General features: G+C 35.1%; 1 protein-coding gene across 6 annotated transcripts in view; it reads right to left on the bottom strand.

Annotated features, from left to right (window-relative positions):
- The window catches only part of faf (ubiquitin carboxyl-terminal hydrolase-like faf), a 607,647-nt gene that overhangs the window by 259,373 nt on the left and 325,535 nt on the right, over positions 1-22,739 (bottom strand). For all 6 annotated transcript variants that reach the window (XM_069845718.1, XM_069845714.1, XM_069845717.1 and 3 more), the window contains one exon: positions 9,450-9,657. In XM_069845718.1, the coding sequence (XP_069701819.1) occupies positions 9,450-9,657 (208 nt within the window). The remainder of the gene's footprint in view (positions 1-9,449; positions 9,658-22,739) is intronic.

Here is a 22,739-nt window from a genome sequence, read left to right as displayed (position 1 = left end):
AGCCACAATGTCAATGTTCCAATATTACAAATCATTCCTGTACCATCTGAGTCATGCAATTAGGAGGACACGCACTGCTGGACAATGCCACAATCCTCCATGATAACGCAACAGCCCACATTGCAGTTCATGTCAGGAACCTTTTGCAGTGGTGGGGATGGGAGACTTGGAACATTCTCCCTACTCGCCTGATCTCAGTCCATGCGACTTTGATCTAATTCCACAATTGAAGAAGCGGTTTGCAAACAGGGAGGATATCTTAACAGCAGTTCGACAAGAGGTGGTACACACTGATGAATCACACCAGCCGATGGTATTTAACACCTTCATCATCGTTGGGAAAGATGTGTGGAAACTTTGGGGGATTATTTTGAACAGTGTTAGCTGCGAGTAATGTACTTATTTCTTTTTGTGCATAATAAAACAATGATTTCTATTACTCATCTTTGAATTTCCCCTACCCATTGCTCCTGTACCCGGACCCAATTTGGTAGCATTGCAAAGCACATTCCAGTGATCTTTAATAGCATATAGTGAATTTCTATTCCTGCAGCTTTACTGGCTGATATAATATAGTTCCCACGATTTATGAAATGAACCTCGTAGTTTTGTAAAATATTTTGTAATTTAAAAAAATGACCTTTGTAGGTCATCTTCACTCTCTGCAAGCACAATCTGACTGTCTGCAAATATCACTGTATTTATTGCAGTGTTCCCATAATTTTATTCCAGGAGATTTTGACAACGTCCATTCCTTAATAATATGATTTGAATATATTAGGAACACTTATGTTCTTACACTGGATGTATACATATACCTGGTGGCATGGAAGAGAAGGCCTGATGGCCTTAACACGACCAGAATAAATAAATTTATTATTATTATTATTATTATTATTATTATTATTATTATTATTATTACTGGGGAGTATCCACAACGTTGTGACTTTGTCATCAGCTTTCTCATGATCTAGAAACATCTAAGGAGTAGATTAAATTCTTCTCCGGTCTTCAAAAGCCATTTCGTTACAAATATGACATCTACTGTTGTCACGCCAGGAGAAGGCGGCTGAAGTACTTAGACGGGGCGGAGGGGAAACAGTCGCGCATGCGCATGCGCACCGCGCTGTTCACTGCAATATTCCTGTTTCACAAACATCTACTGCACGTGTCTATGAATCTTTGCGACTTTGTGAAAATAATAGTGGGGTTTTTACTGTAGTGTTTTATTAGTTTCAACAGGACGATTGTTTTCAATATACCACAAATCTTGTATTGCTTTAGTTATCCTTTGCTTTTCGTGTTAATAGTGTTGATAATAATATAGTTAATAGAATTTATGTTATTGTATACTGTTATTTAGGTTTATAGCAGTTTTTTGTTTATTGTAAATATGTCGACAAAGAGGAAACAAGGATTGACAATCTATAGCGAAGCAAGGAATATTATTAGAAGTGCAAAATAATTCTGTGATGAAGAAAAAGAACAACAGTGCCTTTGCATTCCTCTTACGAAACCTACAGCAAAGGTAGAAAAGTACTTTAATCTATCCACAAGAACAATACAGCGTATAAGGAATGAAATGAAAGACTGCACAGAAGAAAGTGCGTTGTCGACACCTGAGGGAGAAAAAAAATGTAAACGTCCAGACTACCAAAACGCAAATGTAGATGACTTCGATGGGAGATTGACAAAAAAGATATAATTGAGAATTTTTATTTGAAAAAGAAAGACAGCCACCGGCGTAGCTGAGGAGGTAGCGCGTTTGCCTGCTGATCTGCAGTTGTGCTTGGGAGTGAGTTCGATTCCCGTTTGCGCTGACTACCTGGTTGGGTTTTTTCCGAGGTTTTCCCAAGAGGTAGGCGAATGTCAGGTAATCTATGGCGAATCCTTGGTTTCATTTCGCCAAATACCATCTCGCCATCATCAATTCAATAGACACTGAAGAAGCTAGTAGTTATTACAGTGTCGTTAAATAACAAGTAAAAAAAATAGTACCAAGCTGCAACAAACATCTACCCTTTTACAAGAGAAAATTGATTTGAAATGAAAGACAACATTAAGACGAATACTGAAGAAAAAGGATTTCAGGTGGAAGAAGTGTGCAGCAAAAAAAATTGAGGAAAACACTGTAAATTAGAATACATGAAGATATCTACAGCAAATAAGAAAGCTTAGGAAAGTGGAAAAACCGATTTTGTATCTGGACGAAATGCGGATAGATAGGCCTACCAATTTAATGTTTCTCAAGTGCTGGCAGGATAAAAATGTTACGGGAGTTTTGACTACTGTAAATGTGTCCAGAACACTCATTGATGTCCATCAGAATGGGGGCGGTGGGGCTAATGGCTTTGTTGAGAGATTCGAATTAATATACACGGCTGGAACATAAACAGACGATTATCATGGACAGATCATACTCCAGAAATTTTGAAAAATGTGATAATGATAGTCATAGCGACAGCACCGAAGATGCGGAATCTTTTATGTCTGACTCCGTTCCCGTGTAGCCAAGTAAGTGGACGAAGTTTTCAGATCAGAGTGTAGCGTAAAGTTCCCCCGTCCTGCCTATCCACTCCCCGCGCCAACTCGTAGCGCGAAGACAGTACACATGATCTTTTTTTCCAGAATACACACTTTTCTTCAATGTTTGCTCTGTTGAAATCACTAAGTTTTTTTTTATTGTTTCATACACTTTGATTAATGTTACTAGTCATGAAATTCCTGTGTAGTTCGAGCAAACACTTCCCTTTTTTTTTTTTTTATAGATGGGGATAGTTAATGCTGTTTTCCAGTCAGTAAGTATTTCTCCTTGGTCCCAGATAAGATTAAAAAGATGTCATATTTGAAGTGCTTTAATGGCATATTTCCAAAGCTCCATTAGCATGTCATCTATACCAGCGATTTTCAAACTTTTCATGCTCACAGACCAGAAAAATATAGGAAAAAAACTTTACATTAAGTTGTTTTATTACTTTATATTTATCTTTAAAATTTATAATATTTCAATTCGAAATTTTACAACTGAATCAGCAAACAGTTCGTTTAATGTTCTCTCTAAGTCACTGGCATTTATTCAATGTGACATTCATTTTTTTAAATTTACCAAAATCTTTTCGATTCGTGGTTGCAACATTGAAACTGAAAGATGTAGTGCAGCACCAATGTCCATTCAGTTCCTGTATTTTGTCTTACTTGCAGAGAAAGCTGAAAAAGTTGTTTCACATGCATATACAGTACACTTAAAAAAATTACCAATAATATTAAACTTTTCTACCGAGATCTGAATATTTTTCATTCACAGGGACATGATTTTGCTTTTGGAGAAGAAAGTTACATTTTATTTTTCACCTTCAAAATGTACAAAAACGCTATAAATTCTAAAATAACAATCTATGATTGTTTCTTTTTTGGATCGGTTAAGTATTTTCACGAAATAGTATTGGTCCACAGACCAGTAGTTGAAAAATATTACCCTCTTTGGTATATTTATGCATTTTCGAATTGGCAGAATACTACCACTGCTCATATGCATATACATATTTTCTTGCCACAGAACAAATCCTCTTCACAGTAAGCCTTGCACTTCCAAGTATTCACAATTGAAATTCTGAAATGCTTTCACTTCAATTTTTTAATTAGATGCACGAAAAACTGTCATGACTAGTAATTTTTTTTATTGGGTTATTTTACGATGCTGTATCAACATCTCAGGTTACTTAGCGTCTGAATGAAATGAAGGTGATAATGCCGGTGAAATGAGTCCGGGGTCCAGTACCGAAAGTTACCCAGCATTTGCTTGTATTGCGTTGAGGGAAAACTCCGGAAAAATCCTCAACCAGGTAATTTGCCCGACAGGGATTCGAACCCGGGCCACCTGGTTTCACGGCCAGACGCGCTGACCGTTACTGCACAGATGTGGATTGACTAGTAAAACTCAATATTAAAGCTCAATGTTATTATTTGTGAATGGTTTACTCAATGACATGCCTGAATACAACTTAGCTTTAAGAAACACAAAATGTGAATTAAGACTGAAATATAATAGGTCAGACAAAAGAAAGAAGATTTATGTTGTAGCCAATAAATGCTGAGACCATAGTAACTACTTTGTTTAAAACAAGGATTTTGCTTATATATTAGAAAATGAGGAAGACTGGTCAATGTACTGTGTGTATATGTATGAATACACAGATTACAGGGCAAATGTTAAAAGTATTACACTTCTCATATTATATGATACGTATAATGTTCAAAATGTAAAGAGCTATAAAATGTTCAGTTTAGGTAAATCAAAAGCACGCAATACCATTACTGTATTTACTCGCGTAATTTTCATCTTCAAGCAATCCCTGCCTCCAAGATTTTTAGGGTATGTTTTTCAGAATTTTATTTTCCTAGGGTTGCTAGTTAGTTAGTGGGGTTTAAAAAGGGCGCGTCAGCTACTATGGCTATTTGCGCCCTTATCTAAAATCTTTTACTAAACACAAACACAATACAATAATCAGAATACTTAAAAGAACTAAAAAGCATTGTTAGGTTAAAACAAGGCAAACAAATGCAGTTTCAACAAACCTAGGGTTGCTATACATCCCGGATTACAGTCATCTGTTCCAATGTCCTGACAAATTTATTGATAAAGTGTTCCCCAGAGTGCACCATAGGAGACTTATCTATGCTACACCCACAATGGGATGATGAAGATTTGTTGGGATGCCAAAGAACAGGGATTGGAAACCTACGGCCCGCAGGTCGCATAAGCCCACAATGAACTTCTATCCAGCCCACTGGTGAAAGACAAAAAGTATATAAATAAAATAATAGATTTAAAAAAATTAACTACATTTTCTTTCAACCTCGAAATGAATTATTATTTTGGGAAACTTAACAGTTTCTGCTACAATTGATTAGTAGGAGAGGCACACTCCCTCTCTCTTACATACTGTATTAAGATTAACTCAACAAATAGCTCCTTCACTCTGTTCCTCCTGCATTATATAATGGACTCATCCACCCAAGAGCTCAGTGCCACTTTGATTTTGTAGTCATGGCCCATCATGGCATTGTAATCATACACAGATGACAGTTGCTTTGAAGTGAGAGAAGGGAAACGTTGTTTGCTCACAAGCTGTGTTAGTTCTGTTATTGTTAATATTCAGACAAGGTTAAAAAGGCGAAAGAGTAAGGCAGTGTTCTAATTTGAATGAGATTTACCAGGTAAGCTATTTTCTCTACCAGTTGGGCAATCAAATATTGGTCATGAAATATTTGTGTTGTTGTTGTTTTCTAATGCTAGGCGTTTGACAATAAAGTCATTTGACCTCTTGCACTCCAATATTTTCCAAAGATATTGTCATAGTCAGCCACTGAAGCACAGATTCTGAGGTGTTCCAAATCCATTTCTTGATTTGAATTGTACAATGGGCAGTTAGGGGACTGATATATTCCAATTCTATGCAGGTGCTTGGTCAAACAGTCATGGCCTGTTGCCAATCTAAATGCAGCTACAGATGATTTCCATGGTTACTTACTTACTTACAAATGGCTTTTAAGGAACCCGGAGGTTCATTGCCGCCCTCACATAAGCCCGCCAGCGGTCCCTATCCTGAGCAAGATTAATCCAGTCTCTATCATCATACCCCACCTCCCTCAAATCCATTTTACTATTATCCTCCCATCTACGTCTCGGCCTCCCTAAAGGTCTTTTTCCCTCCGGTCTCCCAACTAACACTCTATATGCATTTCTGGATTCGCCCATACGTGCTACATGCCCTGCCCATCTCAAACGTCTGGATTTAATGTTCCTAATTATGTCAGGTGAAGAATACAATGCGTGCAGTTCTGTGTTGTGTAACTTTCTCCATTCTCCTGTAACTTCATCCCGCTTAGCCCCAAATATTTTCCTAAGCACCTTATTCTCAAACACCCTGAACCTATGTTCCTCTCTCAGAGTGAGAGTCCAAGTTTCACAACCATACAGAAGAACCGGTAATATAACTGTTTTATAAATTCTAACTTTCAGATTTTTGGACAGCAGACTGGATGATAAGAGCTTCTCAACCGAGTAATAACACGCATTTCCCATATTTATTCTGCGTTTAATTTCCTCCCGAGTGTCATTTATATTTGTTACTGTTGCTCCAAGATATTTGAATTTTTCCACCTCTTCGAAGGATAAATCTCCAATTTTTATATTTCCATTTCGTACAATATTCTGGTCACGAGACATAATCATATACTTTGTCTTTTCGGGATTTACTTCCAAACCGATCGCTCTACTTGCTTCAAATAAAATTTCCGTGTTTTCCCTAATCGTTTGTGTATTTTCTCCTAATATATTCACGTCATCCGCATAGACAAGAAGCTGATGTAACCCGTTCAATTTCAAACCCTGCCTGTTATCCTGAACTTTCCATGGTATTATGAAATATTTGTTTTATAGGTTATATTCACAGTTTTAAGAGCTTGTATTATTTTTCATTTACAGGTTACACTATCGTTCTCTACAATCTGCTGCTATCATGTCACTGTCAAAATCAACAAAAGAAAAGAAAAGTAGAGCTGGAATGTCACGTGTTCAAGAACAATGAACTCAAAAAGTACTTTTTTGTGCAGGACAAAGACAAGGCTGTGTGTTTGATTTGTAAGGACAGTATATCCATCCATTTTCAAAGAATGTAACAAGGAAAAATATTATACATTTCAAGGCTGCACGTCACAAGGAAAAATATGATACATTTCAAGGCCAAGTGAGAACAAAAAAGCTAAGACTATGCAGAGAGCTCTTTCGGACCAGCAGAATATACTTCGGTCTCGGGTTAATGAGAATATAGCAGCTGTGCGTGCTAGCTTTCATGTTGTCAAACTAATAGCACAGGAATTCTTTCCCATTTACTGATGGGGAGTTTGTTAAAAGGTGTTGTATAAGCATGGCAGAAGAATTGTTTCCAGAAAATAAAAGATGTGTTAATTATGCCAGTATTTCTGCCATACAGTTACTACAAGAACTGAAGATATTGGTGATTTCACATTTTCGTATTTAAAAAACAAATGTCACTCTTTCACTAACTTTTCATTAGACCTTGATGAAAGCAGTGATGCACGTGATACTGCTCAGTTACTCATATTCATTCAAGGAATTGACGCAGAATTTGAAATTACAGAAGAATTAGCAGGACTTCAAAGCTTAAAGGAAAGAACTGGGGAAGATAATTTTATGAAACTTGGCGAAACTCTCACCAGTCTTAACTTAAACTGGAAACTACTTTGTAGTGTAACAATGGATGGTGCGAAAAATATGGTTGCAAGTAACGTAGGTGTTGTTGCATGCATCAAGGTTGAAATGGAAATATTCAATTTTGATACCACTGGAGGTCCACTGCATAATACACCAGCAAGCATTATGCAGCAAAGTTACTAATTGATTTGGAATCTGTTATGGATGTCGTTGTGCCAACAGTAAATTTCATCAGAAAATCTGCACTCAACCATTGCCAATTCCAACATTTTTATTAGAAACTGGGGCGGAGTATTGTGATGTGTTGTACTATACTGAAGTCAGATGGCTAAATAAAAGAAAATTGCTACAACATTTTTTTTGGACTCCGCCATGAAATTCAAATATTCCTCACTCAAAAAGGAAAGTTTAATCTGAATGAGAAGTTATCCGACTCAAACTGGCTATTGGATTTAGTATTTCTAGCAGTTATTACACAGCATCTGAATGATCTGAACATCAGACTGCAGGGGAAAAGAAGACTAGTTTGTGACATGTTTTCAGATGTAAAATCATTTGAACTGAAACTCCAACTCTTTGCCAAACAGTTGAATGAAGAAAACTTTTTCCATTTCCCTTGCTGCAAGAGTATTTCACAAAAAGGAAGTAACACAGTTCTGCACAAAAGATTTTGTGAAATGTTAGAGTTGTTGCAAAAGGAATTTCATGCACGATTTCAGGATTTTGATACATATTCCAAGGATATTTGCTTATTTCAGAACCCTTTCACAGAGACAGTATCTGAAATGTACCAACTTTAACTCACTGACATGTAGACTAACGACGAACTGAAAGAAATATTCATTTAAATACTGGGGTACAATTTTACAAAAATGTCTCTCAGCTACACAGTTTCCGAACATAAAAAAAGGCAGTTAAAATGTTGACAGTTTTCGGAAGCACTTATATATGTGAGCAGACGTTTTCAAGGATGAAATATGTAAAATCAAAATTTTGCTCAAGAATAAATGATGACCATTTGCATCACTCTTTACGTATATCAGTTACCAACTTCGAAATATACATAATTTCTTTTGCATCTAAAATTCAGTTGCAATTTTGTCATTAAAGATAAGGCGTAAATTGTAATGTCAGATTTTCATTTGTACAATTGAAGCACATATTGTTTTGAGACTTCGAATTTATGAGTATACCAAAGTTACAAAGGATAATTTACGTAATTTGTTAATGAAGAGGGTAATTCTGTATATATATTTGAATGATATTTATCATTCATTTAACTGTAAACCATGTCCGGCCCAGATCTTCTTCATTTCTTATCACTGTGACCCACTCTTACAAAAAGGTTGCCAACCCCTGCATAGAAGAACCGAAGCTCCCAGGGATAACCCCTATGTTACAGGGTCATTGGCTTGCCCAACACAAGTTATAAATCAAGGATACACCAGGGATCAAACCTGGGTCCACAAGATAAGTCACGTGCTCTAGCCACTAGAACACCATGGCGGCTATATACAGTAGTATGTATACCTATATTTGATGGCTATTCAGTATTGAACATTAATTTGATTAGTACCTGAATTGTTCATGTTATTTATGACTAGTTTATTTTCAATAGTTTTTAGTCATTGTGAAATTGTTCCCCTCGACTTTTTTCCCCCTATTTTGAGAAAAAAGTGGAAAATTGCAAGAGTAAATATGGTCAAACATAATGTGTGTTTGGTTACTATATTCTCATAAAAGGAAACGTGTTTACACGAGAGTGGAAATATATGGCAACAACTAAAGTAAACAACACTGGAGCCAATTGTTTCTTTTTTTTTTTTATATTCACAAAATTACTGTCTACATGTGTCAAAATTCAATATTCAGTTCAAAAGTGTTACAGTGACTAATTCTGGTATTTGGTGGTGATAATACTATGTGGAAATGTAACATTTTGGGAGCTAATACAAGGACATGTTTTAAAGGCCAAACTGCTTTGGATTTGATGTAGGAAACAATTATACATTTCTGCAACTAAAGTAGCATTATTAAAATTAGTGCTTCAGTTTATACATGATACCAAATAAGAGACGATATGCTATTAAAATCTGGCTCTGACAACGAAATCTAATCTCCTATACTATTGATCTACCACTTCCTCCTAGGTCATTTATGAATCAGAACTCCAAAAGCTCAATTTCAATTATGCAAGTGAAAGACTACAAACCTGAGTAGAACATATCAGTGAGCATATGTACAAGAAGTTTCATATTGGGAACACAGCTGACACACAGCCCCACCAAGAGATCAAATCCAGCATTGGTTGTGAGAGGTGTATTGCAGACTGGTATTGCTTGGTCTGCACACAGCTCTCCTGTACGCTGAAGATGAAGCATCAGTTTTGATGCGGGAAAAATGAAGTCCTCCACTAACTCCTGAAGGAATGAACAAATTATTATTAAATAACAGTGGTTGTTTTATCATTTACAAAATTGCAATTGCTATAAAAGTAACAACTGTAAAAATAGGGTTATGAAAAGGGAGCAGTTAAAGCTAGTGATGGTACCGAGTATAGCTGCGGCGGGTGGAATGGGGTGAATTTCCCCTACAACCAGTCGCAAGCAGACTGTACGCTGCTTATGTCAAGTTGTAGGGGAAAATCATCCCATTCCACCCACCACAGCTATACTCGGTATCATCACTAGCTTTAACGGCTCCCTTTTCAAAGCCCTGGTAATCAATATGACAGCTATTGAAAACTGATACGACACATTAAAAGTAAGGAATTTATTTCAAGCGAATTATTTTGTTGTGACATTTTAGGCTTTCCCAGAGATTGGCTCATGAATAAAATTGCATTTTTCAAACCTGTGTTGTTTAATGTTTCCAAAATTTCAGAACTATTTGCAGATTACATCGTCAGGATTATTATCACTTAAGACTTGGAAGTGTTGCTTCTCTGTCAAGTCTATTGCTCTACTGAATATTACTTTTTAAAATTTAATTAAGTTTCTAAATCAATTCATTGGCATGTTGTACGCTTAGTGTAAAATAAATGTAGAGAAGTATTTCATTGCTGCTAAGAAAATAAAATTGTTAAAGAATTCATACTTCCGAGTGATATTACATAAAAATTTGTCTTAAATGTATGACATACGATTTTGAATTTGTCAAAATAATTGCAATATGTATAATGTTATTACTGCTTATATAATTATATTTGGTTATACTGCATTTTACTTAAAACTGAATTTTAGGAATAAAATATTTATTTCCTATTATTCATGTGGACTAACTACAATTTTATTTCTCAAAAACCTATAAATAAATATGTTATAAAGTCAATGGAGAAGTTTTTCTTTCATCCATCTCACAAGTTTGAATGTTCCATCATCTTCAACTGGGGAAAAAACTGGAATTCATTTTTCGGACACCTGCTCTACAGTTTTTGGAAACTAGAACTGGTGACATCACATTTTGCTTTTGCTGGATTATATTAGGAAAATTTGTACAAATAGTATTCATTTGCTAGACTCCTCATTTACAGGTTTTAATCTCGCCATTATTTATTACTTAAAACACCACCTCTGCACAGGATATTCTAAATGTTATTCTGAAATGCTATAGTTAAAGAAAAGAAATGAAAATAAACAGTGTGCTCCAGCCAGGAGAATGTGTGAGATAGGGGGGTAGTGTCCAGGAGTAACTATCATTCGCATGTGACTCTAGATTTGTAATTGATTGGAGACAAGACGAGACTCTCAACTATATCAGACTTGAAAACATTACCATTACTCCCATACTGTTCAATAAAACATTGGATTACGATTTAGTACCGGTACCCAAATGTTGCTTTCTTAATGAGTGGTCACATGATGTCACACATTCTCTTGGAGTACAGTAATCTCAATGGCGACCATAAGGGTCCTTAAGGCCTCAGAGTGCATATAAGCAAATAAAATAAATTATAAATTTATTTTCCTGACAAAATTTTACCATTCTCATTTGAAAACAATTCCTCTTACTTGTCTACAGGAACCACAAACGGCTGAGTTAAAATAAAATGTATAACAATGTGCCCTTCATAGCAGACATGGCACCAACCTTATTCTTTGATACCATTGAGTACGAGAAAAATTCGTACCGGCACCGGGAATCGAACCCAGGACCTCTCAGCTGTGCGCGCTGAGTGCTCTCTAACCAACTGAGCTATGCCGGGACCCGATTCACGACACCGGCCGAACTCCTCTCGTAGTATCGTGTTACGGCCTTACTGCCTGCACTTGAGACGATACACGTCATATATGTACAGGAGCGCATATTACATGACTTTATGGCCATATTCAACAACAGTTTCTTTAAACTGTTAACATCATATATGTATCAAATATGAATGAGGTCTCGCCCACCTCATTATATTTTGCTCGACTAGTATGACTTAATGGTATAAAAACAAACTTTCAGTCGAGCAAAATATAATGAGGTGGGCGAGACCTCATTCATATTTGATACATATATAATGTTAACAGTTTAAAGAAACTGTTGTTGAATATGGCCATAAAGTCATGTAACATGCGCTCCTGTACATATATGATGTGTATTGTCTCAAGTGCAGGCAGTAAGGCCGTAACACGATACTACGAGAGGAGTTCGGCCGGCGTCGTGAATCGGGTCCCGGCATAGCTCAGTTGGTTAGAGAGCACTCAGCGCGCACAGCTGAGAGGTCCTGGGTTCGATTCCCGGTGCCGGTACGAATTTTTCTCGTACTTAATGGTATAAAAACAAACTGACTAGTCATACTAGTCGAGCAAAATATAATGAGGTGGGCAAGACCTCATTCATATTTGATACTTATTCTTTGAACCATGCTAATAGGTAGGTTTACATATACTATCTGGACCTCAATGTTCTTCATTTAGAATGTACAGGTGTCATAAAATGTGAGAAATTCACTCTCAGAGGCAATTCATCTGAAATGTTTCTATATTAATTTTTAGTCTCCAAAATCTCAAAATTAACAGAGTAGAAGTAGTTATCTCATTTAAGGTATTGTTAACTTCAGTTTCAATGTATTGTTCAGTTGAGGCTGTGTGATTTTATTGATGAGTGATACATCTAGACGAACAGAAAGGTTGTTACAAAAGAAAGATATTCATAAAACGAATTAAAAAATAGCATCAAGTTATGCAAATTCGTTGGCTGTCTTTTGTGAGGAGCAAAATTCATGCAACTATTTGTGATGTGAAGAAGAAATTCCTAAAGCGCTTTCAGAATAAGAAGGCATATAAGGCGGAGCTAGTTCAGGCTGGTCTATGTCGACTAGCCAATGCTAGTGAGGCGGTGTTGCCTAGTTAAATCGTCCAAAGTCTCGCTGATGCGTCGCGTATTACTTTCTTTCCTGTGTGCACAATATTTACTCTCAGGATTATATTTTAAGCTGTATCATTCGATAGAGCTTTGAGATCGGAATCAGATGGTACAAGAACGGAATTCGTACATCGCATGGTTCGCATGTTATCGCTTAAATTGGTTCACATGTTATCGCTTACAGTAAACTTATCGCTTGAAGACTAAACAATGATTATATCCAAGCCTTAACATCATAATATGCTGTGAAGTCTCTCTCTATAAACAGAGATAGATTTAGTTTCTTTTCAAATTCAGACGTGGACTATTTTCTGTGTGTACTGAAGAGCCTTTATTGAACAATAATAATTACATACAGTAGCAATGCCTCTTGAAAGGATTCAAGTGGATCTAGTGTTTCGTATGTTACATGCAAAAGGAACATTCTACACTCACAAGCGAAGATATGGTAAGATTTTCACTTTTCATCGTAATATTACATACAGAGTAAGAAGAAATATCGCAAAAAGTATGAGGTAATTGATTGTTATTGTAAAGATCAACACCCTCCTCTGTTTTTCAATTATTAATTATAAGAAAGAGTATTAACTTGCCCTCTTTAATAACAATGGAACTTTTTAAGATGAAACAATAATTAATTACATTTCCAGTAGCACAACAACGAGGGGGTGAGGGGGTAAGATTTACCTCCAAAAATTTAGAGGTGTGAATAGTATACATTCCTAAAATATTGGAGAGCTTTATTGTATAGTTTTTACCTTTCTTTGTGGCCAAAATTTGAAGTTTACAATTTTTAATTTACTTTAATGATATGAAAGAATTTCAAAGTCATTTTAATATAGTAACAAAAGTAACAAAATTCGAACTACTGCATTGAGGCAATGACACCAAATTAATGTTATTTTTGTCTGTTCAAAACATCACAACAATGAATCGGATGGAGTTACGAAATAAGAGACTAAACGACAGCAACCTGTTTTCGAGATACTGACCATTGAAGTAAATCTGGTTATTTATTAATCATTTTACACAATAAGTATTGTAACACTTATACTATTAAAAAAATTGTACAAATAATAATAATAATAATAATAATAATAATAATAATAATAATAATAATAATAATAATAACAAGAAGAAGAAGAAGAAGAAGAAGAAGAAGAAGAAGAAAAGGCTAACCGATTTTTAATATATCAGACTATCAGTTTATTTTTTAGAATTCCTACGTTTTGGTTTTTTATTTATCGATCGAAGTATGTATCTTTAATGTATCACATCACATTATATTGTACATGTTTGCTGTATTCAGGACCCTTGTGGTCACTCAAAATTCTTTGAGCTGATGTCTATAATTTAGAAATTTATTTATAATATTAAGCTGTTGTTATGAAGAGGTCTGTGTTGCTAGATTATTTTAAGATCAAACATAAAAAAAAAAACTACAAATGGAAGAGAACGGTAACAACAGAACATACAGTAAGTGGGCATGTTAATACTCTTTCTTATTTAATAACTGAAAAAGGGAGGAGGGTGTTGATCTTTACAATACCAACCAATTACCTCATAGTTTTTGCGATATTTTTCTTACACTGTGTGTAATATTATGATGAAAAGTGAAAATCTTACCATAGCCTTCCTTTTGCGTGTAACAGACCATATATTATATATTAGTATATATATATGTACTCTTCACTTCGTTCTTTTGTAATTAATTACACGATTACAGTCACAATTACTAAAGGTATTATTTATCAAAAGTGCGAAGGAGGTAAATGGGTTTTAACATCATGTTTCAAATTTATTTTTTTATTGTTTACTATAAACTTTATAAAAATTAACATACAGTATATAACGTAATGCTTAAAGAATATTTATTGCAAATAAACTTCATAATATGTAATTATTTTTTTCATATTTCAAATTTGCTCATTACCCAGCCTTTGTTTAAAATTTCGATCTGATAGTATATTGGTTTTTGGACTGTTTGACATTGTGGCGAATGAAAACAGTTTTAAGTTAGTTGATAATATAGCATTGTTAATCCCACTCAATCACAATGATGGTAAGAATTGTCATGAAAATTGCACACAACAAAATTCTTACCTCTCCCCCGAAACAAATTACGTTCTTGCACCACTGCACATTCCACTTATAAAATATATATTGACATGTTAGGATCGAGGAGATTTTATAATTTTATAATTTAATTTGCATTTTAAAAACCTTTTGCTGCAGTACATCTATTATATTCTATACAGTGTACACTTTTTCTTAATAGGCTATAGAATGTTAACCTTCAATATTTCAAGTACGATATTATTGGGTTGCGGTTTTATATTCACTTCTTTACATATTATACTTTCACTCGTAGGCTTATATTGCCACAGACCACAGTGATAAAATATAGAACCCTGGACCTCTAGGTAGGTATAAACTAGAGATTAAATTAAATTATATTAAATTAAACTAGATAAGTATGCCTAATTTTAACAGAGACGAGGAAAAGAATTTTCATTTTCAATATGAGTACTAAATTACGTATTTAAAGGTATTAGTATGCTTAAGTTGTACGAAGTCATAGTCCGGCCTTACAAAAATATGCTTACTGTAACGTTCTGTTTCCTCCGGAGGAACGAAGACTTAATAAATTCATGATTGCTATACAAGGAAATTTGGACATTTGAATGCACTTTCTCGCTTACAGTTTTTAGGAGAGAATATCCACATGCCAGACAGTGCAATACAACCTTCAGTTTTTTTAAAATTAAGTTACTGTGTCTCTCTCATTACGAGTAACAAAATGCACTGCATTTCTACATATCTGTCACTTAATTTCGCAAGCTACTGTCTCCAAGATCTACCGATTTTTAAAGTGACTAAACAATGAAAACTGTGATAAAAATGACTTCAGTAAGAGTATTTAAACATAAGACACAATAATGGAAACAAGACGCTCGTTGTGCTAGTGGATATTTTCTGTCCTTGTCACACGTATCTGCTGACTCTGTCTTTCACATCTCACGCAACATGTGGCAACGCTGTACAGCAGTGAGCACTGTATTGGCTTAGCCCATATGCCTTCTTATTCTAAAACTGCTATAAAATTTCATCAATCATGTTAATCTTGCGATCATGGAGGATCTCTTTCAAGACACCGACAGTATTACTCAGTACTACCAAGGGATTATGGCAACCCAAAGATCTTTTTTGAAAGATTTCCGAAATACTCAATACTCACAACACATGGGAAAGAACGTCTCTTTCATGGGTTTGTTATTCACTAACACTTAATATTACTTACTGTAAACCTTGTTGGTTACTCTCAAGGAAACAAAATCAAGCATGGTTGAGGGTGTAGTGATTGGCAAAGAAACAAGATTCACATTAAACTTTACATCATACTTATCTACAATGGAAACACAAACAGCGTGTTGATGAGGAAGCTGAGAGGATGGAAGGTATAAAGCCAACTTCTTGTGTCAGGTTTTGGATAGTTTAATACTAGCCAAGAACTTCCTAGCTCTTAAGAGAACACAGAGAAAATTGAAAAAGATACCTATTCAAGAAATTATCTGAAATGCAACTTCTTGCAAAGTATGATTCTACCACGAAACAAATTATAAGTTTGTCAAAAGGCCACGTTTAAGACATGACATTCAAAATGAAATAATTCATTGCTTTGTATCCTGTCTTCAAATGACTCTAGTTGACAAAGTGAAAGTTGAATAACTGTAGTTATTTGTTATGTAAAAATAGTAGAATACAGTAGTAATTAACCTGTTCTTAACGTAATGGCAGATACTTGACTGTCATTCAACCAAATGTCACTCTCTAGGAGTAATGTGTCAATATGCCATAACGGTAGAACTTTATGCTGCTCTAGTATTGCCCTCAGTGCACCATAGTAGGCAATCTACACAACACTGTTATCGAAGGCATAGAAAAGTGATTTTACCCTAGTAAAATTCTATCCACTGATTAGTTCATCAACTTTTATGTTAAAGACAATGGAAATACTGATCAATAGATATGTACTGGCCAGCACAAAAAAGTGGATAATTTAATTTTTTTTCCAGAAATATAATATTTTTATAACTTAAGCTTTATTTTTCTATATTCTTATAGAGCCTGATCGTAAAACTAGTAGTGCCTATAACTTCACTTGCATTAAAGTCTAACTGTAGCTACATTTATTCACAGGCGTACACATTGTGCATTTCAAGTAACAAAAGTTACAATAGACTTCATTGACATTTAAATCCATGCTCGGCATGTAAGGGAAGATCCGAGAAAATTCAGTGGACATTAGTGGAGAAATAATGAGAAAAAATATTGCCGAAAATATTTCAACACAAACATACAGTAGATGTATTTCATTTTCCTGAATGTATCTATTTTAGTTAAAAATTAAGTATATTGTAGCAAATTATACTAAATTGTACTAAAGATGAATTTCAAAAACACTTACTATAGTAGTTTTAGAATTCTTTATTAATTTATCTGAACTGCCTGGGCCCCAACATCCTGCTACTAAGTATTACAAAACCCGCAAATTAAACAATAACTGCAGAAATAATTATAAATCTTCAAAAAATTCAGCCCGGAAAACAAAAAAGCTATAAATATGAGTATAATTTTTATAACCAAAGTCGTAAAATTGCTCATATAATTTTAGAGAAAAATAATAAATGTCAACCTTGCAAAATTCCAATAACAGTAATAACTGAGCATTTCGAAAATATTTTTTCTACAGGAAACAATAATTCTCTACTTCCTCCTATGGTTACAAATGTTAAGTTACCTTCCGATGTTTTAGTTTCTGAAGGAGAATTTCCTAAAGCTCTATATAACATCAAGGTAGATACTTCATTCAGAGTGGGCTATGCATAGCTTCCTTGTATGGTTTGAAGTGCTCCTGTACAATTAAGTGTTTTGAGGGTTTTGTTTAATTTAATTGTTATTTTAAAGTTGTGTTTTTGAATTGTTTCATCAACTTCAGTACAGTAAGTAAGTGACTAAGTGTTTTTGTGCCATTAAATCTACTACTTCTGCCCGTTATGGATATGGGAGAAGAAGCAGCCATTGCTAATGCCAAGAGGCAAAAGCTGGAACATTGTTCTCCATTTATTTCACAGAACAAATTTGCACCCTTAAATAATATAAGTGAAGACATCACAGATGTAAGTACTGAAAGTCAAAATAATACTAAAAAGTCAGACAAACCTCCACCTATTTATATTTGTAATCTTAAAAATATGAATAATCTGCAAACAACCTTATTAAAATTAGATATTGACCAGTATAAACATATGACTATCAATGATAACAAAGTAAAGAAGAAGAAATGACTGAAGATCATCTACAAACCTGTGAAGTTCTACCTGATGGATCCACCACAGAGAAATATTGGAGAGCAAGAATGCTAATGGCTTCGTTGCCAAAGCCCGGCATTAGATAATAATAACAACATGATAACAAAGTCAAATTAAACTGTGAAACAACTGAAGGCTATAGAAAAACAATAGAATATCTCAAGACCAACAATGCTGAGTTTCATACATACCAAATTAAAGCAGAAAAACATTTCAGAGTTGTGATTAGGGGACTCCATCCCTCTTGTGACACTGATTTGATGATGCAAGAAATTTCTGACCTAGGTTTTCAACCTGTCCGAATGTTACCAGTTCATCATCCCGTATCTAAAGTTCCTCTACCTTTATTTTTCTTGGATCTCAAACCCAATGCCATGAATGAAAATATTTATGAAATGAAGAGGCTTTATGGATCTGTCATTAAAGTCGAACCTCTTAAGCCTAAACATTCTGTAATGCAATGTATAAGATGTCAGGACTACAGACACAGTAAGAATTACTATCATCATTCTCTGCGCTGTGTCAAACATGATGGGTCACATCCAACTTCTCAATGCACTAAAAATCCACATTCTCCTCCAATTTGCGTGAATTGCTAGGGCCAATATACTGCTAATTATAGAGGACGTCCTGTTCATAAAGAACTTCAGAAGTCTACTCTAGCAGGAAATAGAAACACAAACGTAAGTTCTGTTGCATCTAGAATTCTTAAACAGTCTGAACCAAAAACTTACTCTCAATATACACCAGATCGTTCATATGCTAAAACTATAAAAAAAAAAAGAATATTGGTTCTCCAGCTATTAGTCATAGTGAAGAATTGATAAATAGACCTCGGATTTTAAGCTCGAATAGGATAGGCTGCAAAATTTTATGTAAAAACTTCTAAATGTATGCAACACGACAAACTCTCGAGCGATAATATTGTCTAAAACTAGTTGCTTTAAAGAACGCATATTTCAGTCTAAGCTAAACGACACTAAAAATCCGAAGTCTATTGATAAATAAGCTGATGGATAAGATTGATACTCTTATGTCTATATTGTTGCCCTTGTAAGTACATTGCAACAAGTTCTTCCTGCTCTTATTAACAAAAAATGAACTCTGACAACAATTTATTAATTTGCACGTGGAATTGCAGAAGTGTCAATAACAAGTAATATTTTGAACTGAAGTTGTTTTTAGATTCATATAATATCAATATCTTATTAATAACTGAGACAAAACTCACACCACACTTGAACTTTTATGTACCTGGTTTTATAACTTATCTAGCTGATCATCCTAGTAATACCAGGAAAGGTGGATCTGCTATTCTTGTCAAAAATCACATAGCTCATGATGAATTACTACCAGTTATTGAAGACAAATTTCAAATTTCACGTATATCAATTACCTTAAATGGAATGAAGCACCAGATCAGTTCTTTCTATTCTGCACCTGCTAATAAAATAATTCTTTGCAACTTTTGGGACATTGTTAATGTTTTGGGTAATCAATTTCTACTAGGTAGAGATTTAAATCGTAAACATCCCAGATGGGGATCAAATTTAGCCAATCCAAGAGGACTAATACTTCTAGATGCGGCAACACAACTCTCCTTAGAATTCATACATCCAATTGAACCCACACACTACCCAGATGGAGGGCAGATGCCTGATGTACTGGATTTTTTCATTGGTAAAAATATGTCACTTATGTTCGGTGCCATCAGTTCATACTTATGAACTTAGTTCAGACCATTACCCAGTAGTGGTTACTGTTCATTCAAATGAAATTAGTATGAATGAACACTATCACTGGGTAACAAATTTTGGGCAACTTTTTGTTTCTCCTGATTTTTTGGTTTCATATCAATAAATCACATATGCTGAGTTCAGAAATGTCAGTATTTTCAATGTAACGTCAATAGTTCTTTGGGAAATTTGCCGTATATGTTTAAGTAATATGCATATTTATTAGGCATACACGAAGAATAATGACTATATAATATAATATTTATGATAGACAAAACATATTTATACAATAACAGTCTTGAATTAAGTATGTTAGAAGTACAGATGTGATCATGCTTTCCTTTTGTGTTTCTGGCTAGGTACTATCCCTGACCAAACCCCACACATAGTCTCCTATTATGGATATATCCCATTTTACTTGATACATCAATTTCATAGTCTGAATGTCATGGTGCAATTGTTCTCCATGTTCTTCAGACACATCGCCTAGATTATGTCTAAAGAAGTCAGAATGGGAGTGCAGGTAGTGCAGCTTTGTTGACATTCTGCAATCTAAGTTTTGTTATATATGTAGCAAGTTCTCAATCAACTCTCGGTAATTTGGACTCTTCTTATTGCATAGGAAGCCGTGCACACGAAATGCTTGTCAGGCACTTGATTCGAGTGGTATCATTTTTTGTTCCAACTCTGTGGACTCTAGCATCTGTCTAATTTGATGTCCAGTGAACGCTCCAGCAAATATCTTTGCATCAGATAAACTTGGAAACATGGAGCGAATATCTTGGAAAGCATCTAACAATTTATCCAGAGCTTTAACAAACTGTTTCTCCATTCTCAATTTAATGTGGCAAGGAGCTAGTAAATTTTTTCCTCTCTCAATAAAAGATTCATGTAGAACATTCAGTTGTCATGGATCAAGTTTGTTTCGTAAAGGCCACTCACGTTGGATATAGTGTTTTCCTGTTGCTCGACTGTCCCATAAATAGAGGAAGCATGGGCATTAGAGAATCTTTCCTGGAGTCCGAGTAAAAAATCTATCATCTTGAAATCACCGCAAATATCCCACTTGTAGCTATAGTACACGATCCTTTTTAGTATCAGTTCAACATTGCTAGGATATAAGTTGCCATTGTGCAGCAACACAGCCTTAAACTAGTATGTGAGCTGTCTATGAAGGAATGACATTCCGTGAGATTGTGAGCTACTCCAATTTCACCAAAGAGACCACTGATGTCAGTACAGTAACAGAGATGATCATCATTACTGTAGTATTGAGCAAATGTGTGATGCCGCTTCCTATATTTTGTTATCCTGCAGCTTCCATCCAGCAAATTCCATTGTAGAAGACGGGATGATTGGAGCTCTGCTTTTGATTTTGGTAATTCAAGATCACATACTAGGTCATCTAGTTCCTGCTGATTTAGGAAATGATGATTCTGGCTGGAATGTCACTGTCGCTGTAGTCTGAGTCACTTTCGGGCACAGATACATGCCACACTGTCGATACAGATTCGTTTGAGTCAACAGCTGGTGGTTCAAGAACTGGTAAATCTGGACCATGTGCGACAGGAGTAATGGAAGGTGAGATATCCGGACACTGCCATCTCCCTCGTTTAAAATTTTTCTAAGATGACAAATCAATCATGCAAAAGTAGCAATTGTCATGGTGGTTGGTTGATTCCCTCCAAACACTAGGAACAACGAATGGCACGCATTTCCGAGATTCTCGTAGCCATCCTTCCAATGTTGACTTAAAGGAACCACAGCACACATGTGGTGCCCATGATTTGTCCTAGTCTCCTATTGGTACTCCAAACTAAGCGTTGCAGTTGTATAATATTTGGTACCCGGCATTAAGTTATGCTGCTTCTGCTTTGGACTGGCGTAATATCCGCAAATGTAACAGAAAGAATCCAGTCAATTCCTACAATCATCTCTGGAAATCATGCTTCAACGTAAAACAAACATAATTCAGAATATTGTTATATTTCCGGAACCGTTATCATTTCAGAAAAAGAAATGGCAGATTTGAAATCAGCGCGGAAAACTGAACCAGAAACAGTTAAAATATCGAAGAAACATTTTCGTTGTTACCCAGTGTATGCATTAATAAACTATCCTTTTGATCGGAACTACTATTCAGCCCTTCTCAATGAAATTACAGATTTAAGACTTCCTTTAAAAACTGCTCAAGATATAGATGTGGCTATCAGCAAACTAACCAGATACGTTCACCATGCAGTAAATCTGGCCAGTAGTAAAAAATCCTATAAGAAATGTAATAGAATGACCTCTACAGAGAAAATTGAGCAACTGCTATGAGAAAAGAGATACTGTCGTAAATTATGGGAACAGACTAGATATCCTCCCCATAAAACTAATTATAATAGAGCTACCAGGAAACTAAAAAATGCGTTAAGAGAAGAAAGAAGTGACGCTGTAAAAAATCAGCTGCTATCTCTCAATACTGCTGATGGTTCAGTGAGGAAAAAAACTAAAGTTATAACAAAAAGTATTGAGAGAATACCACTGCTAAAATTGGGAGATTCTTGGAAGTATATGGCTGAGAAGAAAGTAACAGTTTTCTCTGATGTATTAATAAAACAGTTTCAATGTAATGATACTGTTAATCCCGAATTTGAACAAAAAATCCTGGATGAAGTGAAGACTCCATCGCAACTGTCACTCTTTACTACATTCTTCAACCCCGCTTAAGTTTTAAATGCAATAAGACGTACCCCAACAAAAAAGGCTCCTGGTCAAGACTTAATCGTTCTACCATTGCTTATGTCATTTCCAAAAAAGACCATTGTATTTTTAATTCAAATATACAATGCCATTCTGCGTTTGAACTACTTTCCAAAGAACTGGAAACATGCTATCATTGTGATGATTCCAAAACCTGAGAAATCTAAAAATAATCCCAATAGTTATCACCCTATTAGTCTTCTTCCCATTTTTCCCAAGATTTTTTAATGCCTTCTGCTTCGACTTCTAGATTCAACAAAGTCCACTATTCCCAATACTCAATTTGGATTTAGA

This window comes from Periplaneta americana, chromosome 14 (genome assembly GCF_040183065.1).
Source record: "Periplaneta americana isolate PAMFEO1 chromosome 14, P.americana_PAMFEO1_priV1, whole genome shotgun sequence".
NCBI classification, from domain to species: Eukaryota; Metazoa; Arthropoda; class Insecta; order Blattodea; family Blattidae; genus Periplaneta; species Periplaneta americana.
This window is presented reverse-complemented; position numbering and strand designations above follow the sequence as displayed.